Source organism: Mercenaria mercenaria, chromosome 3, assembly GCF_021730395.1.
Source record: "Mercenaria mercenaria strain notata chromosome 3, MADL_Memer_1, whole genome shotgun sequence".
Lineage (NCBI taxonomy): Eukaryota > Metazoa > Mollusca > Bivalvia > Venerida > Veneridae > Mercenaria > Mercenaria mercenaria.
In genome coordinates, this window is record NC_069363.1 from 79,911,595 (window position 1) to 79,939,005 (window position 27,411).

Sequence of the window (27,411 nt, forward strand, 5' to 3'; positions counted from 1 at the left end):
AGGTAGCTTTTAATGAGACCAAGGTTTAACTGGATTCTGGGGCCCCTTCTGTCAAGGTCACCATTCATTTTATAAAATAGAAAATTGTTTCGCTTAATAACTTCACATAGGTCTAATTCTTCAAATATATTGTTACTGTCACAGAGTTATGATTATGAATATTATTTTTGATGAATTTAATATTATGCATTATTAATATTTGATAAATTTTTAAGTAGTTGTTGGGTCAAATCATGAATGCACAGCAGCTGCATATTTATTATGGTCTGGACAGAATTAAGTATAGATATTAGGCAAGGTGTGAGCTAATTAAGTGTACATAGCTTGTCTTTGATATAACATAATGTCCATGCTGGTTTTGTCTAGAAAGCAGCATGATCTACATACTGCAATTTGGTATGGTATTACTTTGTTGAAAAACGTAGGTTCGGGTGAGGGTGTTTATACTCCATAGATAAAATACACTTAAAATCCAGTTTACTACATCAGTTTATTATGTGATGGATAAATAGTCTAAATGATGGAAATAATGTTGTCAAAATTATAATTCTCTCATTCATCTGGTCTAAAGTCACTTATGATTATAACTGTAAAGTATTTCATTTCTTGTTTCTATGATCTGTCATTTTCAAAGTCCGAGCCAAAAGTAAAGAATTCCCCTTCCAAGTTCTGACCTAGGCTTATATACAAAAGCAGGTACCCTCCCATATTTGGAGTGTATCATAGTGATGAAAGACAAAGATTACCCCTAATATTTATGAGGATAACCGTTGACTGATGGTACCATCCCAAATATGGAGCAACCTCTAACTCTAACAAATCAGACATGTTTACGATGGTACATGATGACAACATACCCTGATAAAATGATACACACTCCAGTCCCAAGCAATTTATGAGGGTAACTGGTGAATGACATCTCTAGTAGCAGAGGTCAAAGTTTCACATCAGTAGAATCAATTAATAAATCAACTTTAATAAGACTAGCTGCTAAATTTACAACACTCCCCCACCCTTAGCTTCTTAATTGTCCCCAATTAAGTTTTAACATTAAAATATAAGTGACTACTGAGCCAGACTCTTGCTCTCAAATACTATGAAGAAGGTACATAAGAATATGAATACCTAAACTATATTATCACTGAAATTGCTCCTCAATATAAATGATTAAGTGTCATGAATAGTAGCAAACATGCTATACTTTGTGTTTTAATAAAACTCATGTTTAAATAGTTCGGAAGAACTATGTGACTAAATACTTCTCAAAGTAGTATACATGTAAAATGACTATTATACTAATGTATGTATGAAACATTAAAAGTGTCCCAAAAAATCACCAACTGTCCTAGTAAAACACATGTAAAAATTAAAATCCAGTGTTGAATTCAGTTCATCTATAAGGTGAATATATATTTATAAGCACTTTCACACAATGTTTATTCCACTCACACTAAGTCCTGGTGCCTTTATTTATTTTAACATAACACAGTATGATGATAGAAATAGGCACAATTTGATTAATTTCATTGATATGGTAGTCGTCTTTACCATTTACTAATGTAAGTCCTGGTGCCTTTAATTATTTAAATTAATTTTGAAAAAAGGAATAGGCACAATGTTTAATTTGTATGGCTATGGTAGTCGTCTCTACCAAAGTTTTAAGTCCTGTGTGCCAAGAGCATCTAATTATACAACATATGATTTTATTAAATGGCACAAATTCTCATATCTGAAAATGAAACCCACAAATAAATCCATTTGAATACACCAAGGCTGAATGGGATTATTATTACCAATGCAGCCACTAATTAAATCCATATAAAGAATAATAAATCCATTTGTATACACTTAGGCTGAATGGGATTATTATTACCAATGCAGCCACTAATTAAATCCATACAAAGAATGAAATTAATAAGTACACACTTATAATCCAGGATGAATATTAGTTAGCACTTAAAATCCAGAAGGAATTTGAAGTAAGTCCAAAAGTGACCTTGATACAAATTCATTTCTTAAAATCCAGAATTTTCTGCCGGAGACAATCCAGCTCAGAAAGTAGATCTGAGGGTATATCCTTCCCCTGTACATTCTGGGCTATGACGTGTATGTCTCTTGACATAGTGTCAAGCTTCCTGTCTATGCTTACTAGGTGATCGTTTAGTCGGTGTAACATAGAAGAAATGTCCTCATTTTCTGGCATTGACCTTGGCCGCTTGGCATTTGCTGGCATTGTTTCAAGAGGCGCACTTGGTATGTCCACATTTCCAATTGATGGTTGCTGGAAGTGCATGCTAGCGGATTTTAATGTTGTATGTCCTGGAGGTGGTAGGTACATCATGTATGGTGGTTGTGGTACTGCTCCGGTGGGTGTTGGAGAAATTGGCACGAATCCTGGACGATGCAACTTCTTTTCTGTCCCCCCTGTGAGATTCTCAAAAATATTGTCATTCTTTGACGTATAACACTGCCTTTTATGCCTGGTTAATCCCGAACGAAAAGAAAAATTCCTATTGCAGCTTGTGCACGTGTTCATTAAAATTTAAAAATCCAGGTTTAATTTTTCAATATTTTGGTGTTTTCAGAATGTCTAGAAATGATTGCCCAAATGTGCAAGTCCCTTATATATACCCAACTCTTAGCCTTTGAAGTACCCTCACGATGAAGGACAATTAACACTTTTAATATTTATTACTATTGTGTACCATGTTGGTATGGTCTGTATTGTGTCCTGTTCCTTGAACTTCTCCTCACTTGTTGACTGGTACTGTCCAGGCAGGATTTGGAAGTTTGCTGGAACCCTTTCATTTTTGATTTATGGTTATTTTCCTTAGACTTCACCATGTTTGATTGCCAATGGGTCGTTTTATTTCCATGAAACGGTTTCAATCTGTCATGATGCACTATTCTTGATTTGCCATTTGGGGAAAGTCTTATCTCATACAAAAGGTCTGTGATCTTCCTTGTAATAACATAAGGCCCCTTCCAAATATTAGGGTCAATTTTCTTGCTGATTCCTTTATGTCTAGACTTCTCTAAGCACAAAACTAACTGTCCTTTACTAAAATGTGTTTTTTGAAATCCGGGTGTCATAATCACGCTTCTGTCTGACAGCATTCTTTTGCAAATTAGTTCGTGCATATGATGCGCCTCTGTTAACTTCTCTTGTAGTTGAATGGCATAGTCCACTGAACTTATTTTATTCTCTAAAATGCAGCCAAGTGAAACGTCAACCGGGATAATAGCTTCGCGTCCCATCATTAAATAATTTGGCGTGAATCCGGTCGCCTGGTGGACACATCCTCTGTATGCGGAGGTGATTAAATTAAGATTTTCATCCCAGTTTGTTTGATTGGAGTTTACATAAGTAGATATCATATTTTGCAAAACTTGATTGAATCTCTCTGGTCCACCATTTGCCATTGGCCTATATCCACTAGTCCTAGTTTGATTAATTTCCAAAATCCGACAGACTTCACTGAACAACTTGGATTGGTAATTTGTCCCTTGATCAGAATGTATGTCCAAACACATACCATATCTGGACAAAAATTCATATACAATCTTATGAGCAACGGTACTTGCTAGCTGATCTCTGGTTGCGTAACACTCAGCCCACTTGGTAAATCCATCAATGACCACGATAATATACCGATTTCCGGATTCTGTCTCATTAAGTGGCCCCATTATGTCTGTTTGTATACGATCCATAGGATTGCCGACTGTGTACTCTGTTAATGGTGCCCTCGGTATGTTTTTCGGCCTTTTTCGGAATGCACACTTTTCACAACTTTTGATGTGCAACTGGACGTATTCCTTCATTTTATACCAGTGATATTTGAGATGTAATTTTGAATATGTCTTTGAAATTCCTAAATGTGCTCCAGTAATTGAATCATGACAAGATATCAAAAGTTCCTTATATAGTACTCTAGGCACTATCAACAAAAGCCGATGGTCCTTTGCACTGACAATGTACTTTTTAAATAACACTCCATCAATCAGAGTTAACAGGTCATAATTTAGCCATTAATTCCGCACACTTGGTGAATTCCCTGCTACCTTATCTCTCAGGGGTCGTCTGTTTTCTTCAAGCCACTGTATCACAATTCCTAAATCTGGTCAGCTCTCTGTAATTTGGCCATTTTGACAGGTGAACAATTAACTGTGTTAAACTGTTTGAGACAACCTAAGTTAGATGTTTGCGCTGCATCCTCGGATAATGCAACATGTTCATCCAATATAGCATTACGTCCTTGTTCAACACCTCCTCGTTATTGTCACCAAAGTTGAAGCTATTTCCACTTTGTACACCATTTAAATCCAGACTATTATGGAATCGAAGTCTTTTGAACGCGATTTCGGAAGTACTTCCCAGTCTGTTTTAATCCATGGAAAAGTGTATTGAAACAACCTATCAACTTCATGATTTGCAGCTGCATGAGCACAAAAATACATGCCCAAAATCCACTATTTTGAGCCTTCACTCGTAATATGACTGGCCTACTCTGATTCCCAATATTCAAGTTTTTATCGAATAATGGAACAACGTCATTGAATTGTGCAAAATCTGACCAGGAAATCGTGTTTCTTCAAACAAGTCTGACACCCCTTACATGGTAAACTTTCAAGTATTGTATTCCCATCATAGCACTGACACTCCTCTGGTTCACATGGAATTCTGGACAGGCTATCAGCATTGATATGCTTTTTCCCACTACGATGTTCGATTTTAAAGTTATACTGTGACAAAACCTCTAGCCAGCGCGCCATTTGATCAGTAGGTGACTTAAACGACATTAACCACCTTAAACTTGAACAGTCAGTCCTTAATAAAAATTCTACCCAACAGAAAGTGTCTAAACTGGGTTATAAATGTCACTACGCCCAACAGTTCTCTTCTTGTGGCACAATAACGTCGTTGTGTTTTGTCAAATGATTTACTCGCAAACATAATTGGTTTTTCAACATAATCCTGAACTGTATCTGACCATTGCATTTGCGACAAGCAACCCCCGCACGAGAAATTGCTACTATCAGTATCCACTATGAAATAAGCCTTCCTCTTTTGGATATGCTAACACTTCTTCGCCTGTCAATGCAGTTTTAAGTCCATAAAAGCACTATCCTGTTCTGGTCCCCAGATAAACGCTCGACCGGCCTCTGTTAAGCGATTAAGTGGTGACGCCCTAGCACTAAATCCCTTGATAAAACGTCTGTAATAACTACAAAAACCTAAAAAACTTCTGAGTTCGGTTAAATTCCGCGGCACAGGCCACTCTTTCACAGCTTTAACTTTCTCTTCTGAAGGACGTATTCCAGAACTGTCAATTGTGTGACCTAAATATATTTATGCGCCTTTGGAGTAGATTGCACTTGCTTGGTTTTAATTTCAAGTTATTTTTCTCCAATCTGGTTTAAAATTTCATCTAACCTAAACAATGCCTGATCAAAAGTTTCAGCAAAAGTACAAATATCATCCATGTAAATAATCATTGTCCTCCACTGTAAGTTCTTAAACACTAATTCCATACACCGCTGAAATGTATGTGGAGCCCCTGTAAGGCCCTGCGGCATAGTAACGTAAATTTATACAGACCGCCCCTGCTGGTGCCAAATGCAGTCTTTTCACGATCTCTCTCATCCAATTCTATCTGGTAAAATCCTGACAAAAGATCTAATGAACTGTAATAATTATTTCCTCCCAAACTTTCTAAACAACTGTCAATTCTCGGCAATGGATAGGCACATTTTTTACTTAGATCATTTAAACCCCTATAATCCACAACGACACGCACTCCTGCCTGCGGGTCCTTTTTCCTTACAAAGCATAAAGGTGCAGACCATGGGCTCTTACTTTCTTCAATTATTCCCATTTCAAGTTGTTGTTGAATAATTTTTTCTTCTTGGCCTTCGAACGCTTTTGGCACCCGTCTAGGTGGTATTTTACAGGTCGAACATTTTCTGCCACCTCAATTGTATGTCGCACTAATGAAGTACGCCCTAAATCTGTGGAGGAACTGGAAAAAGCATTTTTATGTTTCTCCAATAGACACTTCAATGCTTCTTTTGTGACTCATTGAGATTTTCAGAGGATCTATGGTACAAGTCCTTTAACCCACTACTCCATTTAGTCATGTCATATTTAATGTCATTTTCACTTGTTTTGGTATTATTGTCCAATATTTCACAGTCATTTAAATCGACATTTTCTCTCAATAAATCCTCTTGTTTAGTTTCATGTAAATATCCCAATAATGACCCTTTTGATAATTTCACTTTTCTGTTAGAGGTGTTAACTAGTCTAATGGGAATTGAATCACCCTGAATTCTCTTTGGAGCAATGAGCACACTTCCCATCAAAACATTGTTAGCCGGTTGTTTATTCTCTGAAGGGTAAATGATGCCCAATGATGAATTAATTGCACCGAAATTTATAGCCTCCCCAGGTATTACTGTTTCTGAATTCGCTGGAATTGTACTCTTGACCTTGTGGTCACTCTGACTGCCCTCAAGGGAACTTTTTCAAATAGAGTTCTACACATTTTCCCATTCAATTTTAATCCCTTTTTAGCACTAAGTTGGTAATCATTTTCATACAAGAAGTCTAATCCAATTAGTCCATCTTCATGAATAGGTGCAATTAATACAGTGTAATTAAAAGTTTGACCCGATGCACTAAATGAAAATTCACATTGTCCATCTACGGCTAATAAACCATCATCCGCAACTTCAAGACGTATGAAGGGTCAACTTTACACAACTCAGGTCGCACATCCTCTGGTATTCTATGATATAATGCAGTAGAAAAAATTGTAGTACAGGCACCAGTATCTATGACTAAGTTCGCGCGCACAGTTTGAAAAATATTTACAGGCAATATAATGGAAACACCATCCGTATTAGCACTCCTACACTTAATAGTCTTAAATTCGACTTCACTGTTATTGACCAAGTCTGGGCCGTTAGGCTTGGTCGAAGCTAGTTTTCCGACTTGTTACCTTCCTGAAGGTTTGCCTTACACTCGTCCGCATAGTGACCAAACTGCTGGCATCTAAAAACACTGCACATCTTTTCTTGGGCGCTGATTTACTTTACGATCCGAGGCTGATCTACTACTTTTAACATTCAGCTGGTTCGCGAGATGATCAATCTTTTTGCCTATGTTGGATTTCAGATCCCTACCAAATTCTTGCAGTCTTGCTTCTGTTACATAAGGTTCCCTGCCCGTGTCAATGTTCCTAATTCTCGCCCCTCTCACGTCATCTCTGATGCTGGAATAGTTGTCGAGCAATTCTCTTGCCTGATCGATAGTTTTTGGGTCCTGGCATCCCAATGAACAAAGCCGCCTGAGAATCCTGAAGTCCCTTAAGAAAGTGCCGAAGGTTTATCGTTTCCCTCGTCTCGTTGTTTGCTGTGGGGTAACCTTTTATTACCAACCTCTTAACCTCTGCCACATATTCAGCCAACGATTCTTTTTCCCTATTGTATTTCCGGTTTTTCTAACTCAGCCAGATAGGAGGAAGTGGAGCGCTTTTCCTGAAATCGCATCGCCATAGATGATTTTATCTCCGCATAACTTGACAATTCGTCAGCTCCCAGCTGCTTGAAAGCGTATTCCGCAGCATCACCGCGTAAACTGTTCTTAAGGCGGAACAAACGTTCACTATTGTCCCACTTGCACGCATCAACCATAGCTTCAAATGGGTGAATGAAACTCTCCCAGGATGATTTGCCATCAAAGATAATTTGCCTTGGTAGAGGAACCTCGTATTTATCACGGCCTCTCTGTTGATTTTGCTGCCTTGATGTATTGCTGTTTTCATTCGAAGCTGTGTCCCTTTCATTGACTAAATTTCTTATCTGATTGTCTTTTTCCATAGAAATGTCATTGATTCGTTGTTGGTAACTGCGTACTAATTCATCTCTTTGTAAAGTACTTTCCTGTTCATTTTTGCGTAGTCTCTCACTTAAGGTCAGGTTATCAACTTCTGCCGATTTAAGTTTTTGTCTCAAATGTTCAACTTCAGCTAATAATTGTTCATGACTATCATCGTCTTCAGTTGTGACAGAATCTTTTTCGTGTTGCTTTTTAGGTCCCATGATTATCACTTAATTGTCACCACAAATATTTGAATAGAAATATATGTCCAAATTTCTTATAAGCACGTGTGTAAGTCCGTTTCCGTCGCTGCCACCAGTGTTGAAAAACGTAGGTTCGGGTGAGGGTGTTTATACTCCATAGATAAAATACACTTAAAATCCAGTTTACTACATCAGTTTATTATGTGATGGATAAATAGTCTAAATGATGGAAATAATGTTGTCAAAATTATAATTCTCTCATTCATCTGGTCTAAAGTCACTTATGATTATAACTGTAAAGTATTTCATTTCTTGTTTCTATGATCTGTCATTTTCAAAGTCCGAGCCAAAAGTAAAGAATTCCCCTTCCAAGTTCTGACCTAGGCTTATATACAAAAGCAGGTACCCTCCCATATTTGGAGTGTATCATAGTGATGAAAGACAAAGATTACCCCTAATATTTATGAGGATAACCGTTGACTGATGGTACCATCCCAAATATGGAGCAACCTCTAACTCTAACAAATCAGACATGTTTACGATGGTACATGATGACAACATACCCTGATAAAATGATACACACTCCAGTCCCAAGCAATTTATGAGGGTAACTGGTGAATGACATCTCTAGTAGCAGAGGTCAAAGTTTCACATCAGTAGAATCAATTAATAAATCAACTTTAATAAGACTAGCTGCTAAATTTACAACAACTTGTTAAAAGTCACACATAGGTGAAAGTGCCTTTGATCTTTAGTTTTGGTGGGAAAAGATGGAATCATCATTAGTAACCTAATTAATGAATATTGACAAGTTATCTATTCTTTTACAAAGGCATTGATTGGTTAAGAAAGGGTCAGCCCTGTTAAATATGATACCTGTAGGTGTGGCTACGTTCAGAAGCTGCTCAAGTTTGTAAATTGTTGTGGTCAGAAGATTGGAAGACTAAGAACTGTTTAGGTCAGAATACTTTTTAGGTTTAGAACTGTTTAGGTCAAAATTTGGAGTTAGATCGGAAATTAAGAAATTATGCAGAAAATATTATTAATGAGATAATGAAGTGAAAGATTTAAATAAGGTTTTGGAAATATATTTTGTTATTAATTATGATGGACATGAACATTACATATATATCTTAGAACCATAGAAATAAAAGGAACATAGTAAAATGGAATTGTTGGTTGATTTTATTAATTATCATAATAAAATCAGGAGTTAATTCCCCTAACTTTACATTACTCTTAGATATTACACTCAAAAATATGAGATATTTAGAACTTGTTTACTTATATCTGTTGTAACAGTAAAATGCCATCTTTGATACCACTTGGGACGTATCGTAAAAGTCACTTTATTTTCGCTTCCAGAAATTGCGCTGTCTTTCTTATAGGACAAGCGGCTTAACTTTCTCCCAAAGGAAATGTTTAATTACAAGTTTGTAGGCTTTTTAGAAGACAGAACACTCTGCTGGAACAAGCAGACATGTGAATTACTTAATTAGATTCATTAACAAGAAACAGTAGCTGCTGGAGAAATGTGTGGCCTCAATTAGCTCAGAATTTGAGAACACGATGCAGCCTCTCTTAGTGCAAACATAGGCGATGGAATAGGCCATGTTGTTAGGATCTGCTATGACTTCGAAACCTCGCAGTGTGGGATTCTTTGATGTGAGGAAGCCATCAAGCTTATGGATGGTTGATGGTTCTGAAGTAACCCAGGTACCTGTCTGCTCCTGAAATAATGCCAGGAGGGGCTCCTGAGGTCTTTCTTTTTGTCAGTAAAAGCTTGAAAATCACCATTATGACAACTATGTTATCACCATATGATAAAATTATGTCACCCAGCAAAAAAAAGTCTATATAGTTTGTACATAATTACATCATTTTACCCCTCTTCAGAGCTGCCATTTCGCTCCTGTTTTGGGAACTGGTATTTGGTGGCACTTATAGTCTCTTAACTCTCTGTATGTGGCATATTTCTTGTCCACAGCGTAACTTAAAAACCATTCAGGGTATTGACTTTAAATTTGGCAATGAGAGGATGTGCAGAGAACATGAACTGGGATGGTAGGTTAAAGAAGGTTAGAGTTGAAGGTCACAAATTTAGCTCAAAATAAAATCTATGTCCACAGTTTAACTTTAAAGTTAACCAAGGTATTGTCATCAACCTTGCAATATAGATAGGTGGAAATGAGACAATGTGCATGGCATTAAAATCAGATCAGGAGGTCAAGGGTTAAGGTCACAAATTGAGCTGAAAGGTCAAATCTGATGTAATATTTTATGTCCAGTGCATAACTTACAACTTTTTTAAGATAATGATTTCACACTTGGTATTTATAAATGTAGATGGTGATGAGTTGATTTGCAGAGCAAATGAACTGGTTTGGAAGGTCAAAGGTTAAGGTCACAAAATGAGCTCAGGTCTAAAATCTGCCCATCTTGTTTAATGTCCAAAGCATAAGTTAAAACCTATCTAAGGTATGATTTTAAACTTGGAATATAGATATGGAGCCCACATTACAACAGACACACACACAACACATAGAGAAATTTTTACTTCCTTGTTGAATCTTAGTCACATATTAAATAATTGATGCCTGGGTGTGGTTTATTTTCTGATTAACCACAGTCCAGAGTTCAGATGTAACACCCATCTCCAATAATATTTCACTGTATTCTCTTTTTGATCATAGCAGGAACATGTTGATTATACAACTATTAGTTCTCAGTAACTCCTATAAATCCTCCCACTCCCACCTTTTGTCTTACTTTTAAGTGTCTGTTGTTTATTTATGTCTCTCCCTCACAATTTCTTGTTTTCTCTGTTTCCTTCTTATGCAAAATAATATATCATTTCAAAGATTTCTTACCACAATTCTAAGGATGAGTCCAGGAAGCAGATATAAAATTGTAAATGAAACTTGTCCTGATCTACAAGTGAAAAAATAAGACTTGTTTACTGAGAAATCATTTAATTTCGTGGGCATGAAATTTCGTGGTTTTGGTCAAAATGGCAATTTCGTGGGGATATGAATTCGTGGATTACACCTTTTGAACATAAAGTAAATGGGAATTTTACTTGTTAGTTGGGATTAAATTTCGTGGATTGACTCAACCACGAAATCCACGAAAATTAGTCCCCCACGAATATTAATGATTTCACAGTACACTGAAGATGTCTTTCTGTGAAGTTAGCATGCATTAAAATATAGACAGATGATCAAGTGTCCATTGTCTGTCGGCCATCATCCTGTGTCACCATTTTTACTTTAATATCTTCTCCTCTGAAAGTGCTGGTCAGAGTTTTACCAAACTTTGTCATTACCTTTCTGGCTTGGATTTCTGTTAAGTTTGTTCAAGTGATTTAACATGGCTGCTTTAAGGGGTTGCTAGAAACAGAAACCTTTTGAACATAAAGTAAATGGGAATTTTACTTGTTAGTTGGGATTAAATTTCGTGGATTGACTCAACCACGAAATCCACGAAAATTAGTCCCCCACGAATATTAATGATTTCACAGTACACTGAAGATGTCTTTCTGTGAAGTTAGCATGCATTAAAATATAGACAGATGATCAAGTGTCCATTGTCTGTCGGCCATCATCCTGTGTCACCATTTTTACTTTAATATCTTCTCCTCTGAAAGTGCTGGTCAGAGTTTTACCAAACTTTGTCATTACCTTTCTGGCTTGGATTTCTGTTAAGTTTGTTCAAGTGATTTAACATGGCTGCTTTAAGGGGTTGCTAGAAACAGAAAAACTTTCAAACAATTTCTTCTCACGAACCACTTGATAGACATTCACTAAACTTTGTCTGTAGAGTTTTTATATGGTCTTTCCTCAAGTTTGTTTAAAGACCACTTTGTCTGTAGCATCATTTTTTGTGGTTCTCTCTCAAGTTTGTTCAAATGGTTCCATTTTGCTCCTTTTAGGGATTGCCTAGCTAAAATTGATATACCTTTAAATGGAATTCATGTAAAGTAGGTCATGTAGTTGGTATGCTGGTTGCAGATGTAGGTTGCAAAGATGTATTATACAAACTACTTCCTTTTTGGTAAAGGAATTCAAGTGAAACTGCATACACATGTTCAAGTGAGTTGTGCCTGACATATTTCTTAGTCAGTTTAGGCATTTGCAGAGTTATGTGCTCCTGGACATAGACAGAGTATCTTTTCTACAGAGCAGTATTGCAGAGGAATTAATCGATTTTAGTGATAGCTCTAGTTTCAGTATGTCAATGGAGGGAAGTTGGGTAAGATAGGTTTGTCCTTGTCTGTGTGTACAAATTTAAGTAAAAATTTACACACAAGTTGGTGGGAAGTTTGCTCTTCAGAGACGTTGCATAAAACAGCAATGAAAATGAAGCAACAACTCAATGTTAATAGGCTATGTGTCAGTGTTTAGTCTGCCTTGCTGCTATAAATTTCCTTATATTTGTCTGGGATTTCAGAAAACCAAAGTTTTATTCTGGTTTTTTATGGCCTTGTTTAAATAGGATTTAGTCTGTAATCAAAAGCTGTGTGATTTATAGGCATAACATAGTTCCTGATGCTCAGACACAAGGAAGTGACCTAAATATGTTTTTGCTACTGAATAATATATTCTCCTATTTGCTTTGTACATGCATGAAACATGGCTAAATTAAAAAAAATACAAGATATATTTACATGAAACTTGGTATGTGGGTAGATAGCAATATGGAGGATGTGCACATTCATTTATAGATTCTTCCATATGTTTAAAGCAACAAGAGATTGTTTTTTTTTTTCTGTAAAACCTTGACATACATAAAAAGCAATATGCAGAATATACAGCTCATTCTATGTTGCCCTTTATCTGTCTTTTTATCTGTATACTTACTTATAAAAACATTTTCTCAAATTTCAATATGAAAAATGTGGTCTCTGTTGCAGCAGATTTGATAAATACCTCTTCCAGTAGCTTGACAGTAGTCTTGTTTTATCAAAATTATGTGGAATACCATATTATCATCATCCTGATCATTGTCTAAGTCTTCATCATCAGTGATCATTGTTGTCATCACCATCATCATCATCATCATCCTCATCATCTTAATCATTGTTTTCATCTTCTGCATCAGCATTGTCTTCTTCTTGATCCATATTGTCATCCTCATTATTGTCTTTATCATTACTATACTTTATAACATGGGCAATGTAGGAGCTACGACTGCCAAACATTTTGTTTGAAGAATGCATTTTGTATTCTTGCCTGAAGGATTGATTCAATCTCTGCCATTACCTAAAATTATGCTGGCAGTCCAAGATTTATACTATTTAGGTATGACTGTAAATTTAAAAAAGAAACGCACAAGATACAAATTTAGAAGGCAATAATCCTTAAGATTAGTAGATACTTTTGACAGGAACAATTATTTGAACACTGTTTTGTATTTACAGTGCGATGCGAATCTTGTTGTCAAAAGTTCCTCGTCAGTGGGTCATAGATGAAAAGAAAGATGACGGTTACACGGCACTTCATCTTGCCGCACTGAACAATCACGTTGAGGTAGCGGAGCTCCTTGTACATGGGACAGGATCAGACGTAAGTCATTTTTACTGTGACTTTGTAAATTTTTGGCTATACATAAGCATATTTATAATAGAAAAAATGTGCAAACATTTGCAAGTCGTAAAATATTTGAAGGTTTCGACATTCAGGAAGATGATAGAGTATCATATCGCTCTCATTTACATAAATATTTGCAACTTACAAATATTTTTGAAATAATGCTTTTTAACTGTAAACCAAATCAACAGTCAGCCAGAATATTTACATATAATGCCAGTGTTTTCAAATTTAGTGTTGTTTCTATCCTAGAGCTATATGTTATACATATCAAACTGTTATGTTGGGGATATTGTTACAATCTTGTATCCCAGGCTTACAACATTGCTTTTGAAGGAAGGGGCTGAAGGGGCAAAGTTGATAAGATTGTTCACTTTGAATCCCTTTTCCCTCGCTGCTGTATGTTACAGAGAATGAAGCTGTCATTCAGTCATTCAGCTGGTTTACAAAAGGTTTGGTGTTTCCGCCCTGGTACCTGCCTTGCCTGAATATATACATGGAGGATGGCTCTTTTGACATTGTTAATAGCTGGAAAGGTGCCATATAACCTAAAATTTAGTTATTGTGACTTGAAATGTACATTGTATACTCAACAAAATGTTTTGAAGGACAAATTTCTAGACTGATTCTCAATTTCTCTGCAACAGTAGCAGTGAAATTTCTTATTCTGAGAACCAGACGAAATGCTGTGAATTTACCATGATTCAATTCTGATGACATTGTTAGACTGTCTTTTCTTGCACATTTTTAACAGACAAAAAAAAAGCTGATATAAAGTAACAATGTTATTGACAGTGAAAAGCAGGAAAAAGACAGAACTGAGATTTCTGATTGTAGAAGACAGACATACTTTAGGGAATTTCTTCACATTTATACCTGATTTATTCTGTCTGTAATAGTTTACGTGCAGCATTTTATACTCATTTATTATAGCGTGGTTGTGAGGTAAGCATAAATCCTATTTGAGTCAGTCTCCCATCCATTCCCAGGAAACAGTTGTCATTTTTTTTTCTGTATGTGTTATTTATACAGGAATCCAGAATTATGAAAAAAAATATGTTTGTTTTCAGAGAAAAGCCAACCTGGACATACAGAATGTGAACCTGCAGACAGCTTTGCATCTTGCTGTTGAGAGGCAACATACACAGATTGTTCGGGTAAAATGAACTTAGTTACTTATACCCACTTTCTTCTTTCAAGTTGAGGCTGTTTTCATATAGTCTCTGACAATGCAGTTTATATATCAGTTGACAAATTGATAGTCCATCCATATGTAGATTGACAAATTAAAAATGCATTGATATATCAGCTGACAATATAAATTATACATTATTAGATTAACTGACAAATTGATACTGCATTGATTTGTAGAATGACAAATGTAGATTGATATATTGACTGACAATGCAGTTTATATATCAGCTGACAAATTGAAATTCTATTGATGTATAAATGGACAAATTGAAAATGCATTGATATATCAGCTAACAATGTAAATCATACATTGTTAAATCAACTGACAAATTGATATTGCATTGATATGTAGAATGACAAAATTAATGCAGATTGATATATTGACTGACAGTGCAGTTTATTTATTGGCATAGAAATTGATAGTGCATTGATAAGTCAGCTGACAGATTGATATGGTATTGATGTATAGACTGACAAGGTGCATTGATATGTCAGCTGACAAATTGATATGGTATTGATGTATAGACTGACAAGGTGCATTGATATGTCAGCTGACAAATTGATACTGTGTTGATATGTAGACTGACAAGGTGCATTGATATGTTAGCTGACAAATCATATATATCAGCTAACAAAAGGTCAATAATACATTCAATCGCTTTGAATTTATGTATTGGCTAACACTTATGCCAAATTATGATTAAAAAGAAAAAGATTTGTAAAAGAAAAAAGTTAATTTATCATAATTTAATATCCCATTGAAAGTGACAAGCTTTAAGCGTCAGTCTGAAATATAGCCACCATCTTTATTATTATGAAATTAGCGAACAATGTTGAAAGTTTAGTGCTGTATAGAGTATCCTCTGTTCTGATATTCTGTCTTGGTATGTTCCTAGCTTGCCCATAATTATGACTGGTATAATGGCAGTTCATGGTGACCAATCTTAAAACAGAAATTATGCCGTGTTGAGGGGGTTCAGACAGAAATTATGTCAGAAGTTGAAGGTCTTTTAGCATGTATGAGGCTTCCAAAAGCCATACCAACTCCATTCCGTGATTAGAATCTCTCCCTGATCAGAGTCTAGATCACTAATATGTCTCATTTTGTAGCCAAAAAATGTGTATAAAAAGGCATTTTAGGAGTTGAACATAATATGGACATGAGTTTTCTCAGCAGTTTGCTTTAGGATTATAGGTAATAAGATGTCCATTGTGTGGAAGTTGTCAATAACTTAATATGTGTTTGGTTTGGGTTAACACAAACGGCTTTTGGACAGTTATTTAAGCAGTATTTCTGGCTTTTGTTCCGGTACTAACCTTTACTCCACACATAGTGACAACTTTCCTACATGAATTACAGGTGGATGTTGAAAGAAATCAGACATATTGTTGATTGCTAAATGAACATTTTTTGCTCTGCAAGTAACTGAAAAATTCTCCACATTATTCAGAGGTGGAGGGTGGATTATTTTAGTTAAATTAATGTCTACTACGTTATCCCAGAGAACTTGTTTTTCCCTGAAAGTAAGTGACAATTTCCGACAATTTCCCTCAGACAAATGAATCAGAGATGATGCGTGAATGACTTCAGACACATTATTATCTGCCGAGTTATCCTGAAGAACATGTTTCTCTCCTCAAGTTACTAAAAACTTCCCCACATAGTTTAGAGATGGAGGATAGATGAATGACTTTTAAGCATGTTGTTGTCTGCAAAATTATCGTGGAGAGCATTGGGTTTGTCCAGATGTTGAGCTCAAAACCACTTAATTCATAGTCCTGTTCTTTACCTACCAAGCAAACCAGATAATGCTGCACTTGCCAAAATTACCAGAAATAAAGATGGGTTAATATATAGCTTGTGTCATTGGTTATTATTTGATATAAAACTGATGTCATGTCTTACCCAGGTTTCAAGCTCAAGATTCCGAGTGAGCTGTTAGTATAGGTGTATGGTACAGCGCTATGTCCCTCTTGTTAAGAGCAGAGTGGCAACATTGTAAATAGTTCTCCAAGTGACAGTTCCCCCTTCCCTAGCCCCTAGGGTAAAATGTATTGCTTTTTTGTGAAGAAGCTGAAAGCCAGCATCAAAGGATTGAAAAACTGTTCAGAAATTTAGAATACAGTCAAAGCTGTTAAAGGTAAAGGGGTTGACACAGTGTCACTGCTTTAAGGCAAGATGCTGTTTAAGACAACATTAAATTAAGACAAAAGGTAATTTTGGGTAGTGAGCTGATTGGCTGCTTAAAACAGGTGGCTGCTAAAGCAGATCCAGCTGTACATGGATGTTTGCTTCTTTTTAATCCCCCGCCACGAGTGGTGGGGGGTTATAGGAATGGTTTCCATCTGCCCATCCATCTGTAACTATGTCCGCTCCATTTAACTTAAGACCCTTGAAGGATTTTCATGAAACTTGGATCAAATGATCACCTCATCAAGACGATGTGCAGAAGTCATGAGTCAGTCATGTCGGCTCAAGGTCACAACTCGGGGTCTAAGGTTTGAGCCTTCCATTTTGTGTCTGCTGTGTATCTCCTAAACCTGTTGAAGGATTTTCATGAAACTTGGGTCAAATGATTACCTCATCAAGACGATGTGCAGAACTCATGAGTCAGCCATGACAGCTCAAGGTCAAGGTCACAACTCGAGGTCAAAGGTTTGAGCCTTCCATATTGTGTCCGCTCTGTATCTCCTAAACCCTTTGAAGGATTTTCATGAAACTTTGGTCAAATGATCACCTCATCAAGACGATGTTCAGAACTCATGAGTCAGCCATGTTGGCTTGAGGTCAAGGTCACAACTTATGGTCAGAGGTTTGAGCCTTTCATTTTATGTTCGCTCTGTATCTCCTAAATTCCTTGAAGGATTTTAATATAACTGTAATATTCCCCTCATCAAGAAAATGTGCAGAACTCAAAATTCTCCAATGCCAGCTCAGGGTTAAGGTCACAACTCAGACGTTTGAGCCTTCAATTTCCTGTCCACTCCTTTTCTGCTAAACCACTTGAAGGATTTTCTTGAAACTTTGGTCAAGTGTTCACCTTATTGAGATGGTTTGCAAAACTAATGAGTCAGCAGGCTCAAGGCCAAGGTCACTATAAAATATATTCAACAACATCAATACTTCCACCCACTACCATCAACCCTTTCACTATCCATGTCAGCGGTGGGGATATAGCTGTCTTTCAGACTGCTTTGTGATATTTTAATATTTACACTGTTTTTAAAGAAAACCATATCTTTTAAAGTACCTGACAACTACTCCACATGAGTCAGTAGTTGGAAAAGAAATGAATATTCAAACTGTCCTGAAGAGCATTTGGAGAAGAACTGTATAAGACTTGTATTTTATTCTAATCCTTTCCATCAACTGTACTTGAAATGTTAGTATATTAATATTATTATGTCTGTTGTTGAGAATAAATATGTTTAAACCAAGATCATTTGCGTCACCCTGAGTTTAAGCCCACAGCCATAGAAGCATTGATGTGTGCTAGTGCTAATGGGCTGACTGGATGGGTAAACAGTAAATTACAGCTCAAAATGTAATTTTTGTGTATTTTGAATTATTTTGTTCTTGTAGTTACTGGTAAGAGAAGGATGTAACTTGAATGTACCTGACAAGGACGGAGACACACCACTGCATGAGGCATTGAGACATCATACACTGTCACAGTTACGACAGCTACAGGACATGCAAGATGTCGGAAAGGTATGGTACACCTTCTATAATTCAGTCACATTTAAGTCATCTGGTTTGAAAAAAAAAAACACATGTAATTGAGCTAAATGTCAACTTTCATGAAAATGTAGTTATCATGTGAAGATGATGGATGATGTTGAAAAGAAATGTGATGATGATGATCAATGGCATGATGAAAATGGTAAGAGTGTTGGTGGTGATAATGATCATGGTTTTGTTGATGATGTTAGTGAATGTGGTAATGACGACGATGATGATGATGACGACGACTATTATTATTATTATGATGATGATTTAATGATGATTTAAAATTGAATATTTTTGACTGTTCGAAAGTTAGTGAGTAAATATGCCTTGCTATCTTTTCAGTTACTTATGGGATTAGGTACTCCGGGAGCAGACAAGAAATCAAGTGCTTCTATTGCATGTTTCCTGGCTGCCAATGGGGCTGACCTGAATATCAAAAATAAAAAGGGACAGACCCCACTTGACCTCTGTCCTGACCCCAACCTGTGTAAAGCACTTGCCAAATGCCATAAAGAAAGACTCAGGTAAGAGAGATTTTAACAGTAAAATTTATAGTAGAAAAGGTTCCTAATTATAATAGATGGTGTTTCTGTTACTTGTTATACCCCCACCAAACATGTTTGAGGGGGGTATATAGGAGTCAGTTTTGTCGCGTCCCGTCGCGTCCCGTCCCGTCGCGTCCCGAAATCTATTATCTCAGTTATTACCAAATGGATTTGATTCAAACTTAAAATACATGTTCCACATTATCACCCACATCATGTAACTCAAGGTGCATAACTCTTGACACCAAGTTTTCATGAATTATGTCCCCTTTTACTTAGAATTTAAGGTTAATTTTGTTGTATTTTCACTATATCTCAGTTATTACTAAATGGATTTGATTCAAACTTAAAATAGATGTTCCACCTCATCACCCACATCATGTGACATAAGGTGCATAACTCTGACACCATTTTTTTTACGAATTATGCCCCTTTTTACTTAGAATTTAAGGTTGATTTTGATGTATTTTCACATTATCTCAGTTACTACTGAATGGATTTGATTCAAACTTAAAATAGATGTTCCACCTCATCACCCACATCATGTGACACAAGGTGCATAACTCTTACACCAAGTTTTCATGAATTATGTCCCCTTTTACATAGAATTTAAGGTTAATTTTGTTGTATTTTCACTATATCTCAGTTATTACTAAATGGATTTGATTCAAACTTAAAATAGTTGTTCCACCTCATCACCCAGATGATGTGACATAAGGTGCTTAACTCTGACATAAATTTTTTATGAATTATGTCCCCTTTTACTTTAAATTTAAGGTTGATTTTGATGTATTTTCACTATATCTCAATTATTACAAAATGGATTTGATTCAAACTTAAAATAGATGTTCCACCTCATCACCCACACCATGTGACACAAGGTGCATAACTCTGACACCAATTTTGCATGAATTATGCCCCTTTTTACTTAGAATTTAAGGTTAATTTTGATGTATTTTCACTATATCTCAATTACTACTGAATGGATTTGATTCAGACTTAAAATAGATGTTCCACCTCATCACCCACATCATATGACACAAGGTGCATAACTCTGACACTATTTTTCTTGAATTGTGTCCCCTTTTACCTAGAATTTAAGGTTGTAAGATGTATTTTCACTATATCTCATTCTGATTGGCTTAGAGCCAAAGGGAAGTAACCTTTTTAGCTCATCTGATTTTTTGAAAAAAAATGATGAGTTATTGTCATCACTTGAGCGGTTGTCGGCGTCGGCGTCGGCGTCGGCGTCTGCGTCGGCGTTGCCTGGTTAAGTTTTATGTTTAGGTCAGCTTTTCTCCTAAACTATCAAAGCTATTGCTTTGAAACTTGGAATACTTGTTCACCATCATAAGCTGACCCTGTATAGCAAGAAACATAACTCCATCTTGCTTTTTGCAAGATTTATGGCCCCTTTGTACTTAGAAAATATCAGATTTCTTGGTTAAGTTTTATGTTTAGGTCAACTTTTCTCCTAAACTATCAAAGCTATTGCTTTGAAACTTGGAATACTTGTTCACCATCATAAGCAGACCCTGTACGTCAAGAATCATAACTCCATCTTGCTTTTTGCAAGATTTATTGCCCCTTTTGGACTTAGAAAATCAGTTTTCTTGGTTAAGTTTTATGTTTAGGTCAGCTTTTATCCTAAACTATCAAAGCTATTGCTTTAAAACTTGCAACACTTGTTTACCATCATAAGTTGACCCTGTATAGCAAGAAACATAACTCCGTCCTGCTTTTTGCAAGATTTATGGCCCCTTTTTGACTTAGAAAATATCAGATTTCTTGGTTAAGTTTTATGTTTAGGTCAACTTTTTCTCTTAAACTATCAAAGCTATTGCTTTGAAACTTGCAACACTTGTTCACCATCATAAGCTGACCCTGTACAGCAAGCAACATAACTCCATCCTGCTTTTTGCAATAATTATTGCCCCTTTTGGACTTAGAAAATCATTTTCTTGGTTGAGTATTATGTTTAAGTCAACTTTTCTCATAAACTATTAAAGCTATTGCTTTAAAACTTGCAACAGTTTTTCACCATCATAAGTGGACACTGTACATCAAGAAACATAACTCTATCCTGCTTTTTGCAAGAATGATGGCCCTTTTTAGCTCATCTGATTTTTTGAAAAAAAATGATGAGTTATTGTCATCACTTGAGCGGTTGTCGGCGTCGGCGTCGGCGTTGCCTGGTTAAGTTTTATGTTTAGGTCAGCTTTTCTCCTAAACTATCAAAGCTATTGCTTTGAAACTTGGAATACTTGTTCACCATCATAAGCTGACCCTGTTTTAGCAAGAAACATAACTCCATCTTGCTTTTTGCAAGATTTATGGCCCCTTTTGTACTTAGAAAATATCAGATTTCTTGGTTAAGTTTTATGTTTAGGTCAACTTTTCTCCTAAACTATCAAAGCTATTGCTTTGAAACTTGCAACACTTGTTCACCATCATAAGCTGACCCTGTACAGCAAGCAACATAATTCCATCCTGCTTTTTGCAATAATTATTGCCCCTTTTGGACTTAGAAAATATCAGATTTCTTGGTTAAGTTTTATGTTTAGGTCAACTTTTTCTCTTAAACTATCAAAGCTATTGCTTTGAAACTTGCAACACTTGTTCACCATCATAAGCTGACCCTGTACAGCAAGCAACATAATTCCATCCTGCTTTTTGCAATAATTATTGCCCCTTTTGGACTTAGAAAATCATTTTCTTGGTTGAGTATTATGTTTAAGTCAACTTTTCTCATAAACTATTAAAGCTATTGCTTTAAAACTTGCAACAGTTTTTCACCATCATAAGTGGACACTGTATATCAAGAAACATAACTCTATCCTGCTTTTTGCAAGAATGATGGCCCTTTTTAGACTTAGAAAATCATGGGTAGGACAATATTTCTATTACACAAAAAAAATCAGATGAGCGTCAGCACCCGCAAGGCGGTGCTCTTGTTTAACCTTTGTACTGAGTTGCTTCCCCTTAAATTCCAGGAATTAGTCTATTTTTAGAAATCCTATTTTTAGATTTTCAATATTTTAGGTATTTATCAACTTTTTTATTATAAGTCCTATGTAAAAAGTAAAAACATTTTTCCGTGGTAACATGGGTCAGTAAGACACTTTTTTGTATTCACTTTTAGTGTATCTCTAATATTAGAGATTTAATATATTTACTAGTATTACTATACTAGTATTATACTAGTATTACTTATATGTGGAAGCCCAGGATGAAGTACTCCAAAGTATTAAGATTCCTTATGGTTGCCATTCTTCTGTGACAAGACCGTATGGTGAGGGTATGAGTCACTCCTGTGACAGTTCTAGTTAATTCTGTTCGTGTACAACCAGTTGGGCGAAAAGACCCTACGTCTATCAGTTGCTGGAACAAAAGTATAGAAAAGAATTTTGCAACTAACTATATTGAAAGATATTAACACATTGATTTTTATACGCCCATCTGAAAGACTGGGTGTATTATGAGAACACCCTATGCGGGCGGGTGTCCACAAACTTTGTCCGGAGCATTTCTTCTTCATACATGGAGGGATTTTGATTTAACTTGTCACAGATGTTCACAATCATGAGACGGTGTGTCATGCACAAGAACCAGGTCCATAGCTCTAAGGTCAAGGTCAGACTTAGAGGTCAAAGGTCAGATTCAAGAATGACCTTGTCCAGAGCTTTTCTTCTTCATGCATGGAGGGATTATCATGTAACTTGGCACAGTTGTTCACCATCATGAGACAGAGTGTCGTGCGAAAGAACCAGGTTCGTAGGTCTAAGGTCAAGGCCACACATAGAGGCCAAAGGTCAGATACAAGAAGGGGACCTCTGTGACCGGGTGGTTGAGGTTGCTGACTTCAAATCACTAGCTTCTCATTGATGTGGGTTCGAGCCCCTCTCACGGGCGGGGGGGGGGGGGGTAGAATTCTACATGTGAGGAAGTCATCAAGCTGGCTTACGGAAGGTCGGTGGTTCTACCCAGGTGCCCGCTTATGATGAAATAATGCACTGAGGGACACCTGGTGGTCTTCCTCCACCATCAAAGCTGGAAAGTCGCCATATGACCTATAATTGTGTCGGTGCGATGTTAAACCCAACAAAATAAATAAAAATCAGATACAAGAATCACTTTGTCCAGAGCATTTCTTCTTCATGCATGGAGGGATTTTGAGGTAACTTGGCACAAATATTTACCACCATGGGACTGAGTGTCGTGCACAAGAACCAGGTCCCTAGGTCTAAGGTCAGGTCACACTTAGAGGTCAAAGGTCAAATTCAAGAATGACTGTTTGTCAGGAGCATTTCTTCTTCATGCATGGAGGGATTTTGATATAATTTGGCACAATTGTTCACCATCATGAGACATAGTGTTGTTCGCAAGAACCAGGTCCCTAGGTCTAAGGTCAAGGTCACTTAGAGGTCAAATGAAAGAAAAGAATGACATTTTCTTATATGGCCTTTTAGTGGGTTGATGGATGCTTCTACCTGTTGTCACCAAACTTTATAAACCAAACTATGCAGTCAGCCATGATACTCATTTTAGGTCAAGGTCAATAGGTCAAAATTAATGTCAAGCTATTGTCATGATATTTGAATCATATGTGCAGTTCTGTAACAAAAACATTTCTTCTAACAAGCTTTCGACGTGCGTATTTTGTGACTATGGCATCCTTGTTGAAAATGAAGTTTGCTGAATTCAACTTATTTGATTTAACACGTTGAAATTAACAAAATTTTAAGGTGTCAGAATTCAATTTGAGAACATCAGTGACTGCTTTTTAGTCCGGTGTTTTACCAACTTGTTTCACTCTTCAACAGGAAAATTCTGTCACATATTTATCAAAAGTAAATACAACAGGGAATTGCATGTCTAGAATGAATGAAGAAAATTGAGTTAATGTTTCCATTATTGTAAAACTAGTTTTAAGATTGTAAAATTGTATTAACAATTTTGATTATGTAATATAAGGAGGTTTCTATAAATTGATTACTTGTTTCCTGTTATCACTATCTCTTGTGAAATTGTCAGTTTTTGAGTACAGTCAAACCTATCTTTAAAGGCTTCGCTTGAGAAATGAAAAGTGGTCTCTCAGAAGGGGTAAAATTTTGCTGTTGGTAGATAAATGGGAAGGGAAAATGGTGACCTTTCAAGACAGGTTATGTAGTGAACAGGACGCAGGTTATGTAATAAATGGAAAGAGAAAATGTTGGCCTTTCAAAGCAGGTTATAGAGTAAATGGGAAGAGAAAATAGTTGACTTTTCAAGGCAGGTTATGTATTAAATGGGAAGAAAGAAAGATGGCCTCGCAAAGGAAGTCATTTAGTGTACAGAAAAAGAAAATTTTGACCTTTCGAGGCAGGTTATATGGCAAACCATATTGAACCATTTTGAAGATTTTAACTTCTATTTTGTGATGTTAGGGCATAGTTAGAATGAGAAATTGATTTGTTTCTTTACTTCGTCACCTTGTATCTTGTGATAACTTACATGGAAACCTCAGCAGAGCAGAATCTGTAGCACAGAGATGTTTTAACATTATAGAGGCTGTTGCTTTGGAGAGAATAATTTACTATGAACATACCATCAAACCTGTATTAAGCAGCCTGCCAGTGGTTGGGAATGGTTGGGAGTGTGGTGGTGGGGGAGGCACAGTCTGACAGCTTAAGGCAGTAGGCTGCCTAAGGCCATGTTGAGTCAGTCACGGGATGTTAAAGGCAAGTGACAACCTAATACAGGTGGCCACTTACGAAGGTTCAGCTGTATTTACTATTATTGGAAGGTGTTAATTGATAGCGTATTTAACAGAGGTTTTACTGTATGTATTTCAGCCCTGGAGGTGCTTCCAATGTTGCCATCATACGTAACGATCAAGAGGCCCTGGAAGAGTGTATGGTTTGTTCAGATCTGAAGAGGGATACGTTGTTTGGCCCCTGTGGTCACATCGCAACTTGCTCCCTGTGCTCACCTAGGGTGAAGAAATGTCTGCTGTGTAAGGAGCATGTGCAGTCTAGGACAAAGGTTAGTAGAAATATTTAGTTTGATGTGTGCTGTGTATGGAGAAAGTAAGATAGGTAAAAGTATATTGCCAGTTCATAGGTTAATATTTCATACATTTACCTTACGACAAACAGATTTAAGATATTTTCATACTTTTGAGTAATTGTGTAAAATGTCAAAAATCTGAACAAATCTTTACTGATATTAATTGGTACTAATGGTTGGTAAGGCTTTGTTAACTGCCTCTTACAGTTCTCCTTGTGCATTTTATTCTAAAGCAAAAGTTATCTTAAAGTCTGTCTGGCCAATTAATTCTAATGAAAACAAAATTGATGCTTGGACTACTTCCAGGGTTTTAGAAAGGAGATCCAATGAGATTACATGATCATGAAGTGTAGATTTGTTTGTTTGTTTGTAGATCTGCACTCTGCCTTCTGAGCAAAGTCGGCAGGTTGTAGATTTGTATTACATACTCTGTTAAAGCAGTATTGTGGGGGTATTAATCACTTTTAGTGATAGTTCAAGTTATTGGTACTAAGCATCATGAAAATTTCCTGCTGATAAAAAAATTATCTGTAAGAATTTTTTTTAAAGAACAATTCTGGCAAGAATACTGGAATGGAAAAGTGCAGTGACATGACAAAAAGGAAATAGTTAATGCAACAAAATACACAGAATACATTGTTAATGCATAATTATTGTATTTTTTGTGTGTTACAGATAGAAGAATGTGTTGTATGTTCAGACAAGAAGGCATCGGTTCTCTTCAAACCCTGCTCTCATATGTGTGCTTGTGATGGTAAGTATAATACTGTTGCAATGTTTGGTCAGTAGGGAGCGTTTGTGACGTGATGGTCTTACGACTTAGAGCATAACAGAAATTGAAGAGGATAGAATTTTATGATGGAAAATCCCATATTCCTGAGGCCGGATTCGAACCCTGGTTGCCTGGGTGGAAGGCCAATGCTCTAACCACAAGCCAAAGAGATGACTCCCTGACGCAGTTGTCAGAGATTGGTTTTAAACCTACAGGCTATGTTGTAAGTGACCGTAACAATGGTTAAGGTTGCCGACTTGGAATCACTTGCCTTGCTTTTGGTTGGAAACCATACAGGAGACATAGAACCCTTTCATGTTAAGAAACCATCCAACTGGCTTTCTATGGTACGTGGTTCTACCCAGTTGCCCCAACTGTGCTTGAAGGGGCACCTGCCTCCATAATTTAGAGCTAAAACGTCCTGATAACAGTGCCAGTTTGCCTTCAAACACAACAAAACAAATACAGTTGAAATCCGATATCACGAACTCACTTTCCTCAAATTCTTACTATCTCAAAGACATTTTCGAGTCCAGTCCTGAACATGCATAGAATATCATTTTTAAGTCCTGTTTTGTTTATCTCCAAGTAAGCTCAATCCCTTGGAATTCTTGATACCGAGTTTCAGTTGTAAATACTCACTCGATATGGTGCGAAAATAAAAGAAAATTTGAATACCTTCATTTTTATAAAATGTATATCAGAGATTGAAAAGTAAGGAAAGAAAAGGTGAAAACCAATATTAAATACATGAAAAACCCATGTGGAGTATTGATTTTGTTCATGATTTCAAAATCCGCCCAGATATTTTGCTTCTTTTGATTGATAGTTTTTGAAGTTTTCAATGATATGCGATATCGATACTTATACAAAAAACAGTTTTATAAATTTCGAAAGGCGTTTAATTTTGATTTTCGAACAATGAGTATATGTCGCTATAAACCTGTTTTAACTTGCCTGAGCATGAAGTGCTTGAGGTGAGTTATAAATGTGATCATTCATTGTACGTCAGCTGTCATCTGCATTTTCTTTTTCAAATGGCATCTCCTCTGAAAGGTGGAAGTTGATGAAACTTGACCTAGATGATCCTTGAATGATCCTCTACCAAAATCATTCAAAGAATTTTATTCCATGCAGAAGTCTGGTTGCCATGGCAACAGAAATAAAACCCATAGAAAATCTCCTTCTCCAAGCCAAATGCTAAGATACTTGGTGTGTAGCATTGTCAAATAGTCCTATACCAATTTAAGATATTTGACTGTAGCATTGTTTATTGTTCTTAAACAATATTCATTTAAATCTTACCCCCTGCCATCAATGGAGCTCACTTGTTTCACATCACCTTATATAGCGAAAACTTTGATAAGGCATATATGATCATATATTGCATGCTGTTCAACCCTGGAGTTTTTCAAGTCATGAACATTCGTAGTTCATATATCATGTGTT

General features: G+C 36.4%; 1 protein-coding gene and 1 long non-coding RNA gene across 2 annotated transcripts in view; both read left to right on the plus strand.

The window, feature by feature from the left end:
• Positions 1-27,411, plus strand: part of LOC123524293 (E3 ubiquitin-protein ligase MIB1-like) — a 155,038-nt gene that overhangs the window by 121,419 nt on the left and 6,208 nt on the right. Inside the window, exons 14-19 of the mRNA XM_045302371.2 lie at positions 13,505-13,649; positions 14,744-14,830; positions 18,451-18,579; positions 18,940-19,121; positions 24,977-25,166; positions 25,866-25,944. Of these exons, the coding sequence (XP_045158306.1) occupies positions 13,505-13,649; positions 14,744-14,830; positions 18,451-18,579; positions 18,940-19,121; positions 24,977-25,166; positions 25,866-25,944 (812 nt within the window). The remainder of the gene's footprint in view (positions 1-13,504; positions 13,650-14,743; positions 14,831-18,450; positions 18,580-18,939; positions 19,122-24,976; positions 25,167-25,865; positions 25,945-27,411) is intronic.
• On the plus strand, positions 19,203-20,961 carry LOC128555730 (uncharacterized). Its single transcript, XR_008370305.1, has 2 exons — positions 19,203-19,593; positions 19,757-20,961. It is a non-coding gene; the product is annotated as an uncharacterized LOC128555730 (long non-coding RNA).